The following is an 18,563-nucleotide window of genomic DNA, read 5'->3' as shown; positions in this document are numbered from 1 at the left end:
TCTCAGGACTGAAAGCAGACCAGTACTTGATGACCTCAGAGGTCAAGATGGTTCATACAGTAGCAGCAGATCAGCGATGTATTTTGGGCCTAAACCATTCAGTGCTTTATAAACCATCGGGTAGACAACAAGAGAAAATCATGCTTTTGCAAGCTAACTTAAAAAGACATACTTAGCCAAGCACCCCTAAAAATATGAGGACTGATCAACAGCTTGATGTCCAGAAATTATGAGTTGAAATTTGTTTAATCGCACACCATATTTAGTTTTGAAACTTTGAAAGTTGTTATATCTTATAAAGGTAAAAAAAATTATCCCTAAAATTATTTTTTAGAATAAACAATTCTGAAGCTGGTCTTTATTAAAGGGATAGTTCCTTTTTTTATGAAATGTAGCTCTATTGAAAGTTCAGACAGGAAGTCTATAAAGCAATCACAGCAGTTGTTTAACTCTCCTCTCCCTCTTCAATAGCTGACCTGCTTCCAGTTGAATGCTCCAGAGCTGTCATTGGTTAATCAGCGGCAGCTGTCATCCAATAGCTCAGTGGCACGCCCTTATCGTCAGCCTATCAACTTTCTGCTGTCTTTTTAAATGTGTCTCTCTCCAGCTAATTCCTTCTTGCATTGATGGTGCGCACCCCTCCACCTCACCATCTCCACCTGGTCTCTGCAAAGTCTTCAATTCCTAGGATTCATCAACCATCCCCCTAGAGTCTGGACTTCTTCTGCAGCCAAATTCACACATCCTACGTTCACAAAATTATCCCCATAGAGTCCTTAGTTTCATTATTTATTAAGTTGTAATAAATAACCGTTAACATTCAAACTGTGTCTCTCCTGATTGAAGTAGGGGTGTATGAGGTACTTGTCAATAGTAAGTGTATTACCCACAGGAATTGAAGCAAGGCTATCAACTGCTGCAGACAGGGTCAGCTCTGCCACATAATTCAGCTATTGTTTTAAGAAAGTCTGACCCAAACACTTATGTTAGTAAATAATGTTAGCACTTTTCTTTGTTTTCAGAAAGTCCATTAATTTTTGAGTTATTCTTGTACACTAGACATTCATGTTCCTCTGCCTGCAGTGCACTTATCAGCTCTTCTGGTCTTTGGTTTTCGAAAGAAACAAAAATACACGCAAACTAAAAAACGAGTGATTCAGAGAGCGACAACCGCATGCCGTTTACTGTGGACACCTCCATTAACCAGAATTTACAGTAGTAGATTGAGACTCAACGGACCAAAGGAGAGAGAGGAGAGACTTCTGTGATAAATGGAGAGCAGTAGAGAGAGTCTATGTGTGTAAGCTACGAGCCAATGCCTACAAATAGAGATCTACTACTGTCACAAGTGGGACACGGTCACAACAGCAGGACTTCTCTGAATCAGAGGATACCAGTGGCTCACATTACAGCTGCAGTCTGAGTTCCCTGCTGTCCTGAACACCGCTGTTTTACCCACTTTCTTCAATTTTCAGAAGTTAAACCAGAAAACCAGAATGGAAGTGCCTCTAGAAAGTAAGTGTTTACCTCTTGCTGTCTTTTAATGCTCAGCCCATGGTCTGCAAATTATGTTTACTTTATCAAAATGCACTGTGTTAGCTGTTAAAGGGGAAGACTGAGCTGAAATAACAAACTCTGCAGCTACACTCCATAACTCAAAACCTTACCAAGTTAAATTGTCTAATTTTTAGTCAAAATGTCTTATCCCACTTGATTTAAGATACATTTACTTAGCAAGTAACATTTGAGTAAGATAGAGGGACTTGTTTTAAGACAATGCATCTTATCTTGTTTTGAGTTGTAATTTAGAAGAAACAAGGTTTATTTTACATTTCATATATTTTTCAAGCTGAGATCTTATTTGTAGAAGCCAGATAATCTTGATTTAAGGCAGACCCTTTACTTGGAGAATCTATCAGAAAACAGCTCCATGATAAAAGAAAGAAAGAAAGAAAGAAAGAAAGAAAGAAAGAAAGAAAGAAAGAAAGAAAGAAAGAAAGAAAGAAAAGTTGTTTGTTTTAAGGGTGGGCTATACTTTTCAGGCACTGTTTCTTCTAAATCAGCTAAAAATATACATCCTCAAACTACATGCACACAATGAAACACCTACTTCTGAGCATAGCTGGCTTATCCTAAAAAACAACATGACTGAATATTAGTATATCCAGCTCACTATGAGAAGACATTATATCTCAAAATGCTCAAATTAAACTTTGTAATCTTATTTCAAGTACAAGATGGTCTGAAACCTAGAGAAGAGCTGCTATAATACAACTCAAATTAAGTTGAATATATCTCGAATGAAGAAGTTGACATGAAATGTATTAGTGCAAAAATAAAAATAAAAAAACTAATTGTTATCATTCCTGGCTTATTCTGAGACACTAAGCTTTAAAATACTGGTCAAATATTGCTTTAAATAAGTTTTCCCTGCTAATTTTAAGATCACAGTTTTCTAAATATTATGTCTTATTTTAAGAAATCTTACCAAGTAAATTTTCACTTGTTCTATTGGCAGATTTTTTTGCTTCGTTCAAGGTAAAAGTACCTTGAAATAATTTTTTTTTCCTTGTTTTTGGAGGGGCATTTTTTCCAGTGCATTACTTTGCCGGTTGGATTAAAGTTATAGTGCAAAAGCACATGGGCTGAAGTGCTGAGAAATATCTAAGTAGAGCACACCATGATTATGTTTAGGGACGGACTATCCTAATATCATTATTCAAATTACTTGGTAGAGTAATTGAGCTAATTTAGCTAACCCAGTTTGCAGCCATTGGTAGTCTAGCTTCCATTCTTGTGTTCTAGTCAGCTTCTCAATAAAGAAACTAAGCTGACAGGGATCTCCTGTGGGTAATACACTTACTATTGACAAGTACTTCATATAACCCCACTTGGAAAAATCTCTTTAAGTGTGTGGATTATTCAGAGTAGCAGGGAGGGCTCTGCTTCTGGAAAGAGATAGTGTTACTTAGCTTTTAAATGGAAAATTGTAATGAGAGGAGGCTCAACATCTCACCGATAGACTGTATAAAATATGGACGTAGTATCGGTGACGTCACCCTTCTGTTTCTGAAGCACTGTTTTGAGGCTGATCGTCAGTGGCAGCCATATTGCTGCTGTTGAGCGATTGTGACGTAAAGAGGTGGGCTTTGAGCCTCCGAGCCAACAGCTACAGTGTTCCCGGCTCCCAATCAAGTCAGCTATGCCTCTCATTGGAAGACTCGTAATCTCAATATCTTCAAAACTGCTCCGCTAGAAAAAATTCAACCCTGTACAGTGTGTGCCAATCGAGAAATGATCTATCTAGACTACATTTGTCTTTTGTACCAGGCTGTAAACATGTTTATTTCAGCTGTAAAGATAGTCTTTTTTGAATTGGTGTGTATGTGGTTTCCGGTACTTCCGGAGCCAGCCTCAAGCGGATCCTCGATGAACTGCAGTTTTTAACACTTCAGCATTGGACTCATATTTTTAGACCGGAGGTTGCCGCTTGATCTTACCACATGAGCAGGTAACAGTCAGCATCCCAAGATACTGTGTCTTTTAACTTGTTGCTTTATAAATCACGCGACAAAATATTTAGCACATTACACATTACATATTTTTTATCAGAAGTATTGAAAAAATATTTAACCATATACAGACAGACACTTTGAGACATGTCAGGTAGCCTACCTGTCGGAGCCGTTCCAGGCACACTCAAACTTGTCAAAGATACAGTCATTCTCGTAGAGGGAACACAGCTTGCTGCGGAGGTAATCATGAACCTGGAGGAAACAGACACACACACACACACACACACACACACACACACACACACACACACAAACACAAACAGAGGTAGAGATACAGTATGATTAAAAGTGAGTCCAGTACACAACTTGGGTTTGTGAATTCAGGTTTTGAATCTGTGTATAAACTATAAATAGCAGACAGAGTTTACCCCCTAACTCAGCACAGACCAAACACATAAAAGAGGGTGAAGCTGTAACACAAACCTCCCTGAAGGCATCTCTAATAAGACTCACCGTCAGGCCCTGAGCAATACGAGAGTCGGGAGTCCATTTTAATCTAAACTCCTTTTCTATATCGGTAAATCCATTAACATGCAAACCCACCAAGGGTGTGATAATAGAGACACACATGTGAACACGCACGCACAAAAATGCACGCACTCACATTTTCCCTGACTAATAACTCTTTTCCCCTGTGCCTTCCACCAACCTGCTAGTGTCAGCACTGTGTGTCTGCACTGTGATGCAAGGGTTTGAAATCTACACCTTCCTCCAGCGCCGTGCTCTGCATTAAGTCCCCCTCTTTCTCATTCTGCATAAAGTCAGCAGTCAACAGTCGCCCAGCAATCAATAAATGGTCAAGCTGAGGTCGACTCATGGTTGTACATCAAACCTGGTGACATTTTGGCTTTACCTAGTGGATCCTTTTGCTCAGGGGCAAAATGATACAGTATCAGCTGAGGTTGAATATGTCTTTTTTTTATTTGTCCCTGTTCTGTCTCGTTTCTGATTTAAAGTTGTGTGCCTCATACCTCATGGAAAACGTTTCTGAGAATGTAAACGTACGAAAGTAAGAGCCTTAAAACTCTGACTTCCTTTTTCACCCCTCTGTTCATTCCATTCAACTTCTTCCTCATCCTCTCATTTACAAACTCTCTCTGAACTCTTCTCCCCTCCTCTCATCATCCCTCCCTTCCTCCTAACCCCCCCTCCCTCTGTGCTGCATTGCAGATCTAGGTGTCGGGCGCTGTGTAAGGTATCCCTCCTTCCCTCCTTCACTTTACGAGTGGAGGTTCGGCAGCCTATAAATAGCCGCGGTGCGTCTTAGCCTCCCACTCCTGGCTGCCTCATGGGCCATCACACGTCAGGCAGTTATACACACACACATGTTCACCCACACGCCCGCAGCAGGAATACTAAACACACACTGAAGAAAGGTGTTGATAAATACTTCTACTGCACTTAAGAGCATATACACTGAAGCTTGTGTGTTCTTTTGTAAACATTTAGAAGTGACTCAAGAGGAAAACAGAGAGTAGGTTAAAAAAAGTGCATGAAAAAAAAGAAAAGATGTTCTTTTTATGAAATTACTTTGTTTTGGACATCAACTCAATAACTCATGATAAACCCACCTAATCTCCATCCCAGATACACAGGAAACAGTACATTATGCTTGTGTCTCACGCATGTTTTAATCTGCCTCACTCACACACACACAGATCCATCTACAGATTAAAGTTTGAAGTTAAAATCTTTAAAGCAGCCACAGTGGAAGTTTTTTTTAAGGTGATTCTGTGCTGACGAGAGCGAGTACATTTCCTGGCGTGTAATCAATCCAATTATCCTTAAAAGGTTTGGGAAAAATCTAATCATGAGTAAGTACAGTGATTGTGAAAGACAACCGTCTTCCCATGATTCATTTTTGTCTCCATTTATAGATATTTACAGCATGACAACGCCTTGTTTCAGTAAATAGTGAGTCTCCTCGCAGTTTGAACACACAGCAGTGATTTTAGTGAACACTCAATGTTAAAAGGAGAGTTCACTTTAGTAGAAGACGCCCCACTCGATAATCTTACTGGACTGTCTACACAATGTTGTATTGAATTAAGAGAAGCCAGTTGAGGACAAATTAAAGGAAGAAATAACAACAGAGTGTCTTCATAAGATACAAGGACAGTCACTTGTCATCCAGTGGAGGAATGAACAGCATAAATCCAAAAGATTTGTCCTAAATTTATGTATTAATGATGCTGAAGGAGAGTCTAACACATCAGCCTATATCTCCCATGGGTGTTCAGTTTGGCAGGAATTTATGACGGAGGATTAGGGTTGCTGGATTTTGAGATTTGCGTCATATTATCACAAGTTGGCGTGTTTCTGTGGACAGTTAGTAAAACTTAGGCACGATTTTGCTAAATCAGAAAATATTTCTCTAAGTTAGTTTTGCTTTGACAAATAAAATCTCTAACGTGTCCTTCTAAAGCTGTTCCTCCCCCCAAAAAACAGATTTGTGTCTGCTGCCTGTGAAGCCACAAGGTCAGCAGACTGCAGAGACATTAGGTAATGCACAGAAGCCTGTAGGACCGGGAGATCCTGGCTGTCTTTGATATCCTTTGCATAAATCACCCTGAACCTAATTTTGATGCTATGACTGAGCCTCCTGTCTCTGTTGTCTGGATGTTCCAGCTGAACTCCAGCTGCTCCTTCAAACACATCTGGTTATTGTCTATCTCATCATTTAATTGGTTTCTGTGAAGGAAACCATATGCTCTTCAAACAATTTTTGCCTTGTGTCTTGTCATCTTCAGGATGTAAGGTCCCACATATTTTCAAGATATTTGGTGTCTGGCAAGTATGAGGGCTTCAGCAGATACAATGCACCGATCCGATCCTGGTATTGGATATCGGCTAGATCGGGCTAAAAAAGCTAGATCGGATACCGGTGACAAAGGGCCGATATATAGTGCCGATCCATATGGCAGATCTATTCATCTCAGTTTGATGCTTTTCTGTGTTTAAATAGCCATGTGCGTCTCCTACGTCATCAGCGTCGGCTAGCTCTGTGCATTTTAGCCCGGTGGAGCATGATGGAGGATAACTACAACTTCATTGTATGCAAGTCACGCAATGACAATAAAGGCATTCTATTCTATTCTTCTATTCTACAGAGACTCTGCAGTTTAGGTGCATGCTTATTTTGCTGACAACTCCGTCGGAAACATGCAACATGTGCAAAGAAGAAGTTTACGTCAGCTGTAGCCTACTGCAAAGAAGGAAGAAACCTTTTATTAATGGATTCAAAGTGTGAAAAAACGTACAGGTTATTGGATTAATTTTTCGGGATCCTTGACATTTCCAGCCTCTGGTTTAGCACTTGGAACCCAGGTACAGTTCACCATCAAGTCAGAAAATCCTGAAGATGCCAAAACATGATTCTATCCTCACATTAAGGAATAGAGATTGTTAAATCAATTCCGGGATCGGATCGGCTAGTATCGGTATCGGCAGATACCAAAGCCCAGGTATCGATATCGGTATCGGGAACTAAAAAGTAGGATCGGTGCATCCCTAGCAGATACCAAACAATAAGATGTAATGCTAGTGCTTTAAATGAAACTTAACAGTCATCTGATGAGGTGAGAATAAAACAGTTTATAAGCTCAGAGAATAAAAACTGGAATGCCCATTCAAATATGTGACAGTATATCTGTGATGTATCAACAGCAGGTAATGAATTTCAGCACACATTTGTAACAAACACTCATTTTATAATGCGTTTGAGAAAAGAGTTGAACATTCAACATCACAATTTGAGAATAATCTGTGGGAATTTCATCCCTCTGAGAAATAAGGTGAGAATGTGTAATTGATTCAGAGATCAGTTCATCTTGCTCAGAGTAAATTTACCTCTTCCTGGAAGAAATCTCATCTTACTAACTGAGCCCGAGGGCAAATATAACTCTTCTGTAATTTGTGTTTTAACTCTCCCTCATACTCATCACAATTGCTCAGTCACACACACACCTGGTACGTCTCCAGGGGCTTGCTCTCCATGTTCAGGTCCCACACTTTGGCTGTCAGGTAGTCTCTTGTGAGCAGGTAGCGTCCGCTGTGGCTGAACTTGACGTCTGACACAGAGGAGATGATCTCAGAGAAGAAGGAGCGGGCGCTGGGGTCCTCGGGCTCCTCGAACACTGGAGAAGATATGAGGGAGGAAGAGGAGGAGGGTGAATGATGTTGATTCAGATACAAAACACTAGTACACAGACATGCAGGTGAGGGAACCTCAAAAAGGTGATCAACCAGTTTTCTGACATAGCTCAAAGGTGCATCTCATGAACTATCAACTGACAAGTATATACTGCATATAGCCGGAGCACAACACAATGTTACAATGTCTGACAATGGAAGGAGAAGGAATTGGACTGGGTCAACAGCCAGAGAGAAGAAGAAGAGGAAGAGGAGTGAGGCTGCGTGGTGGAGGAGTTGGGAGGCAAAACAGAGGAAGAGGCAGAGGACATATGTGCATTCCTGATGAGATAAGAGCCACTATACACTAAGGTGTAACTTACAATTTACAATAACTGTCATCAAAACTTTAGCCATAGTTTACATCAGAACGTCCCTCCAGAGTACATTGTTATATTGACAACATGACTCAGCAGTTTGACTGTCTTATCCGCACACAATGACACAAGGACTTATCATTCTGATGGCACTGACATGTTCATAGACACAGATATTTACTTTTGAGAGATGAACTAAGGATTTTGAGCAAGATACTGGCTTTTGCAGGTAATCAATGGTGTTTTGCTATTTGTAAGAACTGTTTTGAGAAATGCACTCACTGTTTTTCAAATGTCGAGGATGATTCGAGAAATGTACTAAAGCGACTGAGAAAAACTGTAATAACATATTACCACATAAATCCCTCAAGCTAAAAGTTAAGATCTATTCTGATAGATAAGCAGACCCCTGCAAAATAAAATTCAGAGTGTTATCCACAGCGTGAAACATTTTGTTCTGTGGGGGCATTAAGACATGTAGCAAATTCCATCTCTATTCATCAAACCCTTGTTGAAATATTTCTCCTGAACATTTTTTCAGCCCTATCTCCGAGGAGTAATTCATGGGCTGAAATATTCAGAGCTACCAGAGTCAGACATTTTGACCTGTCTGGATGAAAAAAAATGTCTTCACGCCAGCTCACAAAATATAAACTCACATTTGGAGTGCTTGTCGCACAGCGCTGCTTCCCTCATGTCACAGAGACGCAGGGTGCCTTTGCTGCTGCTGTAGACAAACAGGTTACAGTGGTGGGGGTGAAACTCAGCCGCTGTGATCACTTCAGTCAGATCCTCCATGTTGGCCGGTTTGATGTCCACGATGTCTGAGAAGAAGCATCGCTCAAAAAAACAACAAAGAGTGTTGACATCCTAAGACTTGGAGTGTTTTTTTAAATCTACCACACTGTATCGAAGTGTTCTTTTACTCGCCCTTCTATGAACTTTATTTATCAAATGTAAAACTAATTGAAACTGTATTCATACAGAAATCCACGCTGGTCTATAATCCACACACAAAATAAACTGAGTGTATGTAAATGTAAACATAATCTGACGATGTGTAAATAATTTACAGAAGAAATAAAGCAAACCAATTTAAATCTATCTTGGGGGGATTGTTGGGAGGAAAGTAATTCCATATTCAGATAAATTGTAATATCATAAATCCTGTCTGGGTCAGCGATGTGACTGTACTGTGTCCTATTGAGCTGGATTAGAACTCAGAAAGGAGCTGAAATATTTATGCAGCTTTTGAATTATTCATTAAGCTAGATTTTCACTCTCTGTAATAATATTCCCCTCCCCCCATCACTGAGTGTCTCAGTGCATTTCTTTATACAACAAAGTGGGATGTGTAAATTTGTAGTGGGTGTGTGTGTGGGCAGGGACTGATTGAGAAGCATGTATAAGCATCTATGTGTTAATGTATGCGTTAGCTATGTGTGTCCTTGTGCTTAAATAACCTACTCCTGGGCTTCAGCGTGTTTGTTCATGTGTGTTCATGCTTGTTCCAGCTTAATTGCATGTATATTTGATTTTTCCTATTCTTGCAGTGCATGCCCTCTACAGCCAACAAAGGATACTAAAGCTGCGGTCGGTGATGTCCAGATGCCAGAGGTTGATCCTCAGGTCATCAGCTGACATGTAGGTCTCATAGTCAGAGTTGACGGAGATGGAGTTGACGTGGTAGGTGTGAGCATTTGCGAAGACTCGCCGCGGACTCACCTCCACCATGAGGTCCATTGGCTTCAACACGGGCACCTGAAATACAGGAAAGGAGCAGTTTCTCACCATGTGTAACTAAATGGATGAAATAGGATTGTCAAAAAACCAACATTAGATTAAATTTAAATTGTTTGATTGCATCATGAATTAATACTTAATGAATTGCTCCCCTTGACATCAATAATAAATTACTGCTAGGACCCCAACATGCTCGCTTGCAAGCGAGATCACAATCCAATTCAGTATATGATTGAAAGCACATTTGGTTGCATTTCATAACTTGACATTTGCATTAAAACATAATGTCTTAGTCAATGCCTGATTTACATTTTTATACACAGCTTGAATGTGTGTCCTTATGTGTAGGCAGCCCAGAGGAAGCAATCACCTCAAACACATGGATGTCTTTAGATCTCTGCAAAGGATACAGGGTATGCATCTCCAAGAATTCACCACAGTGGAAACCAAAATGCTTTTGACTAATGATGATGTTGCGTTGCTGTTGTGCACAGCTGGAAACTACACTGTTCCTCCACCCCCACACACTCAGGCAGTCGCACACACGTGCCACTGTGCCAGTGACCCAATTTTGCACATGCAAACACATCTGTACCCACTGACCCAGTTTTGCTGCACAGCTGACTTCATTAACAAATTTTTACTGTGGGATGGATGGATGGATGGATGGATGGATGGATGGATGATAGATAGATAGATAGATAGATAGATAGATAGATAGAGAGACAGAGAGAGAGAGAGAGAGAGAGAGAGAGAGAGAGGGAGACAGACAGACAGACAGGCAGACAGACAGACAGACAGACAGACAGACAGACAGACAGACAGACAGATAGACAGATAGATAGATAGATAGATAGATAGATAGATAGATAGATAGATAGATAGATAGATAGATAGATAGATAGATAGATAGATAGATAGATAGATAGATAGATAGATAGATAGATAGATAGATAGATAGATACCTGTAGAGAGGTGACGGTGGAGACATCTTTGATACGACCCTCCTCGTCTTTCAGGTTGTATCCTTCGGGCCGTTTGTCTCTTTCACTCACCTTCCACAACTTAATGGTCTTATCTGGGAAACAGACAGACCATTAAGTGAAGGATAATAACAGATATAAAGCGCGTGTGTAGGAAATGAATAAAAGGTGGTTGTTGATTACTGAGCTACCCCGAGATCTCACATTACATGTGACTTAGCATTCAGAGGAGGCTAAAGATAGCATTTCATCTCAAACTCAAAGGCTGAAATCTTAAAAAAAAAGAAAAAGAGCTGTGTAAATTGTTTTTTCAGGCACTTGAGACCCAAAGAAAAGAGAAAATGAACAGGCGAATCCTCCAACACACTTCAAGTTGTCAGCTCTGAAAAACAATGAGTGATCAGTACGGTTTTGTTTCATCAACACTGACAGACACAGAGAGACTCGGTATTATGATGGAAAAAATTACAGCGAGCACTCAAGCAGCAGCATTAACCCACTGCTGAGGCAGGTCCTACATTTTTCATACACTCAATCATAAATAATATAGTACTTAAATAAATCAATAACAGCGCGCTCAGGGTAAATCTATAGACCCTCCCATAGAGCCATAAACTCAGAGCATAAACTGATGATGGGATCTCTTATCTGAGGCAGACTAACTCCTGATGCACTACAGAAATATAATGCAACTCTGAGGAGGTAAAATCTGATTCCTGAGATGAAGAATTTTAACTGGTGCAAAAAAAGCTATGTACCACATCCACTTCTTTCTGGTTGCTCTGAGAGGCATGAGTGTGTGTAGTCTCTCACCATTGGTGGAGAGGAGGAAGTGAGCAGCATTCTGCTGAGGCAGCCATCGGATCTTATTGATCTTCTCCTCGATCTCCAGACTCTTAAGGTAGTCGAACTCGGGCTCATGGCTCTGAAAGGTGCTGTAGACATTGTACTCTCCCTGGGAGAATGGCTCGGTCTTGCTCTGGGGAAAGAAAACAAGGAGTAGAAGAAGATGCAGGTGACCAGGTGAAGGAGTAGCCTGGTACAGACACCACACAGTGGTAATTATACAGTCTCTGACACAGCAGGAGAGGGAACTATTTATCAGTCAATCTGAGGTGTAGCTGGAGGGAAACACTGTGTTTATTATTGCTCACAGAGCTGGAATGAAAAATGATATTTTTAGTGTGTATGTGCTTGTGAATGGTGTGTGTACCTCAGGTTCCCGCTGAAAGATGACCACTCGGCCTCCTTTGTCCCCTGTGGCCAGGAGCTCTCCTGTGTGGTTGAACTCAACAGTGGAGATGATATCAGCTGGGGTGAGAGAGAAAAGATGGAGGGAGAAAGAAAGGGAGAGAGAGAGAAAGAGATGAAGCATGAGAGGAAAGAATGACAGGGGAAGAGAAAGAAAGAACAGCCATTAGCTAATTGAGCACACATCATCATTCATCTAGATAAGCTGTTTATCCTCCTCTAAATTGTTAAAGGGAGTAAACAGTCAAAGCATTAACGTGTAAATTGATTAGTTATGCAAATTAAAGTGATGACTAAAACAATATTTGATCACTAACACAAATGTTCTGAAACGGTGTGTACGCTTTAAAAGAAAATGTTTGAAAGCCAATCAAAACACACGGAAAATCAAACAGAGATCCACAACCGCACACACTCACCCACGTGCACACAGCTGTTTCACGTGGCACAGGTGTTAGTTGTGCTCCAGTATGACACATTCAGTGACGCACACTATGGCACTTCAGTCACACCAGATTACAGAGTCACTTGAGTTCATCGTGACTGTGTTTGTGTGTGTGTGTGTGTGTGTGTGTGTGTGTGTGTGTGTGTGTGTGTGTATAAGAATATTAGCCATCCCTGGAGTGTCTTGATGCGTAAGCACAACTCAGAGAAATTACGCATAAGTAATTAGATATCATTCAATTTTCATTTTTCAGAACATTTATTTGTTTACTGGCAACGATGTCCCCATCACTTGCCCTGAGACACCAACACAGAGTGACTCAGTGACAAACACTGATGTATGAGGAGTGAGCACAGTATTAACCACTTAGCATTTACTGCTATGTTGCTCTCAGAGGGCCTTTCTGAATCACACAACACACAGAGTATGATAACAGAGAGTATTTGGTTCAGTCTCAGTCTTATAAAATGCATAACAGTGTCATATCTGAAGCTCAAATCTGGTTTCACACTGCATTTAATCTCCTCTTTATCCTCCTTTTTATCCTCCTCTTATGATTACCTTTTGTTCTACACGCTGTAATCCTGAATAGGTTTGACAATAGGAAACTAGCTCCTGTTGATCGAGACATCAAAATCCACGCTTCAGAACTGAAAACATGCATCTTCATTGCTTGAGTCTTAAAAAAGAGACTCTGTTGGCAAGGCTTCGTGAGAAAAACCAAACAGCACATCCATCATCAGGGATAAATATCCTGTGTTAAATAAAAGCGACTGCTGTACAAACATTCTTTAATCTATTAATTCAGTAATGACAGACTGACTGATTATGATAGATTGTCAAATAATAGAACAGGTGCAATATTGCTCTAAACTTGGGCAGGCATACAGTTTCGTCACATAGAAAACTGATCCTGTATTAATAAAGAATATGAAAGATAAACAGGATTAATGACAGCAATGTGTTTAATAAAGCACTATTAATTACCAGCCCCTTTATAAGAGTTACTTGGTAAGCTTGTGGTTTACACTACTGATCCTTTTAAACTGAGAAAACCATAGACATGAACGGATATAAAACTTTAAGCCCCATTATTATGTTGTTTAATCAGTATTATTGTTGTCACGTGTACTATTTATTTGCGTCATTTGGAAAATGTGTTTATCTCGAGGTCATATGATGCAGAGAACAATGCTTGGGGTGATTCAGGAATGGTGTCATCATGTACAGCAGAGCAAGCATCAACATCAATACTTTCAGCTCTGTCAGCAGCACGTGTTTCAGTCAAGCGGCAACCTCCGGTCTAAAAATATGAGTCTAATGTGGAAGTGTTAAAAACTGCAGTTCATCGAGGATCCGCTTGAGGCTGGCTCCGGAAGTACCGGAAACCACATACACACCAATTCAAAAAAGACAATCTTTACAGCAGAAATAAACATGTTTACAGCCTGGTACAAAAAATAAAGTGTAGTCTGGATAGCTCATTTCTCGATCGGCACACACTGAAGGGGGGTGAATTTTTTTCTAATTTGGCAAATTCAAAGATATTGAGATTACGGGTCTTCCAATGAGAGGCACAGCTGACTTGATTGACAGGTGGGAACACTGTAGCTGTTGGCTAGGAGGCTCAAAGCCCACCTCTTTACGCCACAATCGCTCGACAGCAGCAATATGGCTGCCGTAGACGATTGGCCTCAAAACAGTGTTTCAGAAACAGATGGGTGACGTCATGGATACTACGTCCATATCTTATACAGTCTATGGTTTCAGTGTATCATCAGACACAGTCACTCAAAATAATTGGTAGACTATATAGATCAATGTTTTCTGTTGTTTATGTAGTTATTTGGTGACATGAGCAGTCTTTGGAGTATATTTGAGGTACACAATCCACATACTGAAGGTCATCCGTGATCTGTGGATTTGTTGCCTCTAAAATTATACTGGTGTCAGCCTCAAATGTTCGATTTTGGTAAGTCTCAAACAAACTGAATCATGTTAATATTTGACAAGGTTCACATTTTGACCAACATTCAGGCTTTTCAGGCAGCAAAAAGGTATTTCACTTGAAGAGAACTAAGGTTTAACCAAGTGTAACCAAGTGATTATCCAAGTGCTCAGCTAAGTGAAGTTTCAAATCCTCCATTTACATTCTTGTAAAAAAAAAAAAGTATCTGTTAAAGCTAGGGTTGGTAGTCACAGAAAACTAGCATGAATTTGAATGTAGCATTTCCTCGGGACTCCGTCTAATTCCTCCCCTCCTCCCCTCGGAGCTCCTCCAAAATGATGCCCCCGCTCACATGCACGAGCGCCGGTGCTTCACGACCATATGATCATGACTCATTCAAAACCGGTCCTCAGCATCATTTGTGTTTTGCACTACGTCAACTCATGTCTCACTCAGCGGTAAGAAAACGCCAAAACATTATCATAGTGAAAGTTAAAAACACAAACAAACATGAAATGTACGTGCAGGAGGCGGGCAGAACGACAGGACAGGATTTGATTGGTTTCATAATTTGGCTCCTGATGGCAGGGATTGGTTGGTGTTTTCCCAGGTTTACTCCGGCTGTAGATAGCAGCTTTTTTTCCCGCTCTTTTTTAAGAACACATTATTGTATTGATTGCCATCGGGACATAAAGATCATTTTAACCAGTATAACAAAAAGTGTATCTAAATCTGACTACCAACGCCAGCTTTAATGAGAGAAAGTTTCTGTTTGATGCTGATGGTCACAAACAACCACATTCACAACCAACACATTCATCTTAAAGTGTCTCAGTCAACTTTTATATGTTTTGTTGTCTCGACGACACTCATCGACTCACTACACCATGACAGAGACGGTGTTTGTTTTAGTTCAGCTCCCTCCTTGAGGACACACCCAACAAAGCTTGCATTTTATTTTGTACAAACCGTATTATACTGCTGTTATTTGACAAACTTAAGACGCCTTTATAACCAATCAAAGAAAACTGGTTTCCTTTCAGGGTCATACTACTAAAGTCACCCAGGGTGAATCCCCTGTGTAATTTACTGTTAACAGTAAAACTGAGACCCAAAAAAACCTCTGAAACTCAGCGACTCTGAGGGAGGAAAAGAAGTGTGAAAAGGGCAAAATTTGCTTTTGCTTTCAACTTGAAAACATGGTCGCCTCTCAAAACTTTCAATCCACAGTAAACAATACAGTGCGCACAAAAAAGGGAATTGTTGCTAGCAACTGGAAGTACCAAGAATTTGGCCATTGTTCCTTGAGGCATATATTTCTTGTCAGACAATAGCCAGTGGGTTCTGAATAAAGATAACTATTACTAAAGAAATAAATTCCAGTTCTTTTAACACCCCTGTTATGTTGCGGGTCAAATTGACCCATTTTAGAGTTCAAAATTTAAAAATGTGTTAAAGGTATTTTTTCGGTGTGAAACTTCCTCTGCTTGGCTAAATTAGCATTATCAACATATTTAAATTAAAAAGTGTAAAAAGTCATTTCACGGATTTGCAACCCCCCCTGAATGTTTATTACGTATATACTGTTTGGGTCAGTTTGACCCGGCAGTCAAAGTGGAGGCTAAAAAGGGTCAGAAGGGTCAAATACTAATTTTTTTTTGGGGGGATTGTGGGTAGAGCAACTTCTACTACTCCATAACCTTAGCCCTAATGTCAAAGTGGATGAAAGGCTAGTGGTATTCAGAGGTTGCTGCCCATTTAGGCAACATTTGCCCTTCAAACTAGCTAAATACGGCATAACTATCTGGGCATCACTTCATAAAACAAAAAATAAATAAATAATAAAACAAATATATGGTATGTAAAACAGGTGCATTTATATGTGGGTCTTTCTAATGTACGTTAAAAACAAGTTTTGACACGAACTCTTTTTATGAAAAATAAGTGACTTATCATCATTTGATCATGATCTGTTAGAGGTAAAGAAGACCAGTACACTAAATATTGATTGAAATGGTTAGTAATGGAGTTAATAATGACATGTAAACAATGTTTTTTGGGTTCTGACACTTTTGGATAATTAAACATGCAAGACACGAACATAACAGGAAGGTTAAAGCGTTTAAGCAGTTGTAAAATAGCATGTTTGTAATCTGTGCGATTCACTGTTTTGCAGACAAAGCATACCCAAAGGCCTAACATGAAGAAGATAAAAGACCATTGTCCTGCATGGAATTGTGTAAAATGTACAAAAAGCATACAACAAAACTCATAACTGACCAGTTACACTATAAACAAAAGCCACCAAAATCTCAAGTTATTTCCAAAATCTGTCTGAAGTAATGGAGAGGGAAGCTGCACAATCCATGGGCATGTTTACTAGATACATTTTTACTGACCTAGTGTTGTATATTACAAACACAGACATCTGTACAGTGAATGCACAAACCTAGTACTACACTGCCAAGCAATCAAATGAAATCTCCCAAAATGTCTCAGATTAGCTTCAAAAGTAGATTTCATTTCAACCGCTTGAGTCAGCTGAGCTTAGTGTTGGTAGAAAAGAACCTGGTCCTCAAAAAGCAGTGCCTGTAATAAAAATAGAGCGTATTATGGAGAGTCTGATTTAAAGCTGCAGCCTCTCATCTATTCGGTGTTGGCCTTGGGAGAGTGAGATTTTATGATGAAGGGAGGCAGGGACTGCTCCTCATTCTCTACACCAACACAACCTTATTCACCCTTTTCGTCACTCAGTTCATGTAATACTGGTTACCTCACTCTCTCTCTCTTTCTCTCTCTCTTTTTTCATCATTTTCCACTAGTCATTACACTGTTTCTGGATCTCTCCGTCTCTAAAGTGCCTTTTATTCTCAGTTTCAATTTCAGTTTCAGGCTTACCCTCAATCTCTCTCCTAGCCCCTGCAGATTATTTTACCCATCTCTCATTTCTTGGTCCACAGTTTCTCTTTTTTTTTGGCCCATCACACTCGTTTATTTTCTTCTTGGTTGTCCATCCACATTTATCTCTCCCCCTCTCTGTCTCATCCCTCCCCCACTGCACACTCCTCTGCCTGGCTGTAGGTTAGCTTGTATGTAGTGGTAGGGATGCTGGTGGTGGAAGAATGGAAAGGATGGAAAAAAAGGGAGGTGGAGGGGGGTCCTTCAGTGAGCAGGGGGGTTGCCATGGTAACAGGCAGAGCCAACCAGTGGCAGCGGTACTCGTAGCAGTTAGCCGTATATGGCAATCTGGTGGAAAGGAGGAAGTGGGATTCATCAATCCAATTCTCGCAGGAAGAAGGAGTGCAGGAGAATAATTACGTCTCTGCAGTTTTGTCCACTAACAAACACTGCTAAATTAATATCAGGAGGTGCAGAGGGAGCCTTGGTTCAAGGATGTGCCTATAATTAATGCATACACTCATCAAAAAAAACACAGCCCTTACACATAAAGTGTATTCACAAACACAACTACGCACACCAAGCAGCTTTGAATGCACACAGTCACATAATGATGCACAAAATGTGTGTGTGCTTGATGATCTGTGGGGGTGGGCATTTACAGATAAATGTATCTCCGCTCAAGTTGCACAGAGAAAAAGCTAAGCTAAGCAAAAACTACAGGAGCTGCACACAATGAAGCTGAATAAAATATAGAGCACACACTCTGCTCTCTTATCCTCTGTCTATTACCGACGTGAAGCCGTTTCATCTTCCTCTCCTCTCCTCTCCTCTCCTTTACTTACACTCATGCATGCACACAAACGCACAAACGCACACACACGCTATGGCATGCACACACACAGCTAACACATCCATCTGGCACTCTGATGCTCTTTATTAGAAAAACGCCACAGACAGAAAAATATACGAGTCAGAATACAAACAACTACTGAAGAAAAAAGTATCATCATGGGAGCTCAAGCTGTAAGTCAGAGTATTATAGTGTGGATGTGTGTGTGCATGTGTGTGTGTGTGTGTGTGTCTCTGTCAGTGATTGTGTGAGTGCTACAGTATAGCAAGTTAGCTGTGTCTGTCTCCCACAGACAGTCCATTAGCATCAGCAGGCCGGTCTGACTCATCGCCACGCTGCAGGAGCAGAGGAGCACACTG

General features: G+C 40.4%; 1 protein-coding gene across 4 annotated transcripts in view; it reads right to left on the bottom strand.

Annotated features, from left to right (window-relative positions):
• The window catches only part of LOC117816857 (serine/threonine-protein phosphatase 2A 55 kDa regulatory subunit B gamma isoform), a 32,656-nt gene that overhangs the window by 2,716 nt on the left and 11,377 nt on the right, over positions 1-18,563 (bottom strand). For all 4 annotated transcript variants that reach the window (XM_034689238.1, XM_034689240.1, XM_034689239.1 and 1 more), the window contains 7 exons: positions 12,023-12,120; positions 11,623-11,788; positions 10,792-10,904; positions 9,667-9,844; positions 8,743-8,907; positions 7,542-7,711; positions 3,676-3,767 (listed from right to left, as the gene is read on the bottom strand). In XM_034689238.1, the coding sequence (XP_034545129.1) occupies positions 3,676-3,767; positions 7,542-7,711; positions 8,743-8,907; positions 9,667-9,844; positions 10,792-10,904; positions 11,623-11,788; positions 12,023-12,120 (982 nt within the window). The remainder of the gene's footprint in view (positions 1-3,675; positions 3,768-7,541; positions 7,712-8,742; positions 8,908-9,666; positions 9,845-10,791; positions 10,905-11,622; positions 11,789-12,022; positions 12,121-18,563) is intronic.

This window comes from Notolabrus celidotus, chromosome 8 (assembly GCF_009762535.1).
Source record: "Notolabrus celidotus isolate fNotCel1 chromosome 8, fNotCel1.pri, whole genome shotgun sequence".
Classification (NCBI taxonomy): Eukaryota; Metazoa; Chordata; class Actinopteri; order Labriformes; family Labridae; genus Notolabrus; species Notolabrus celidotus.
This window is presented reverse-complemented; position numbering and strand designations above follow the sequence as displayed.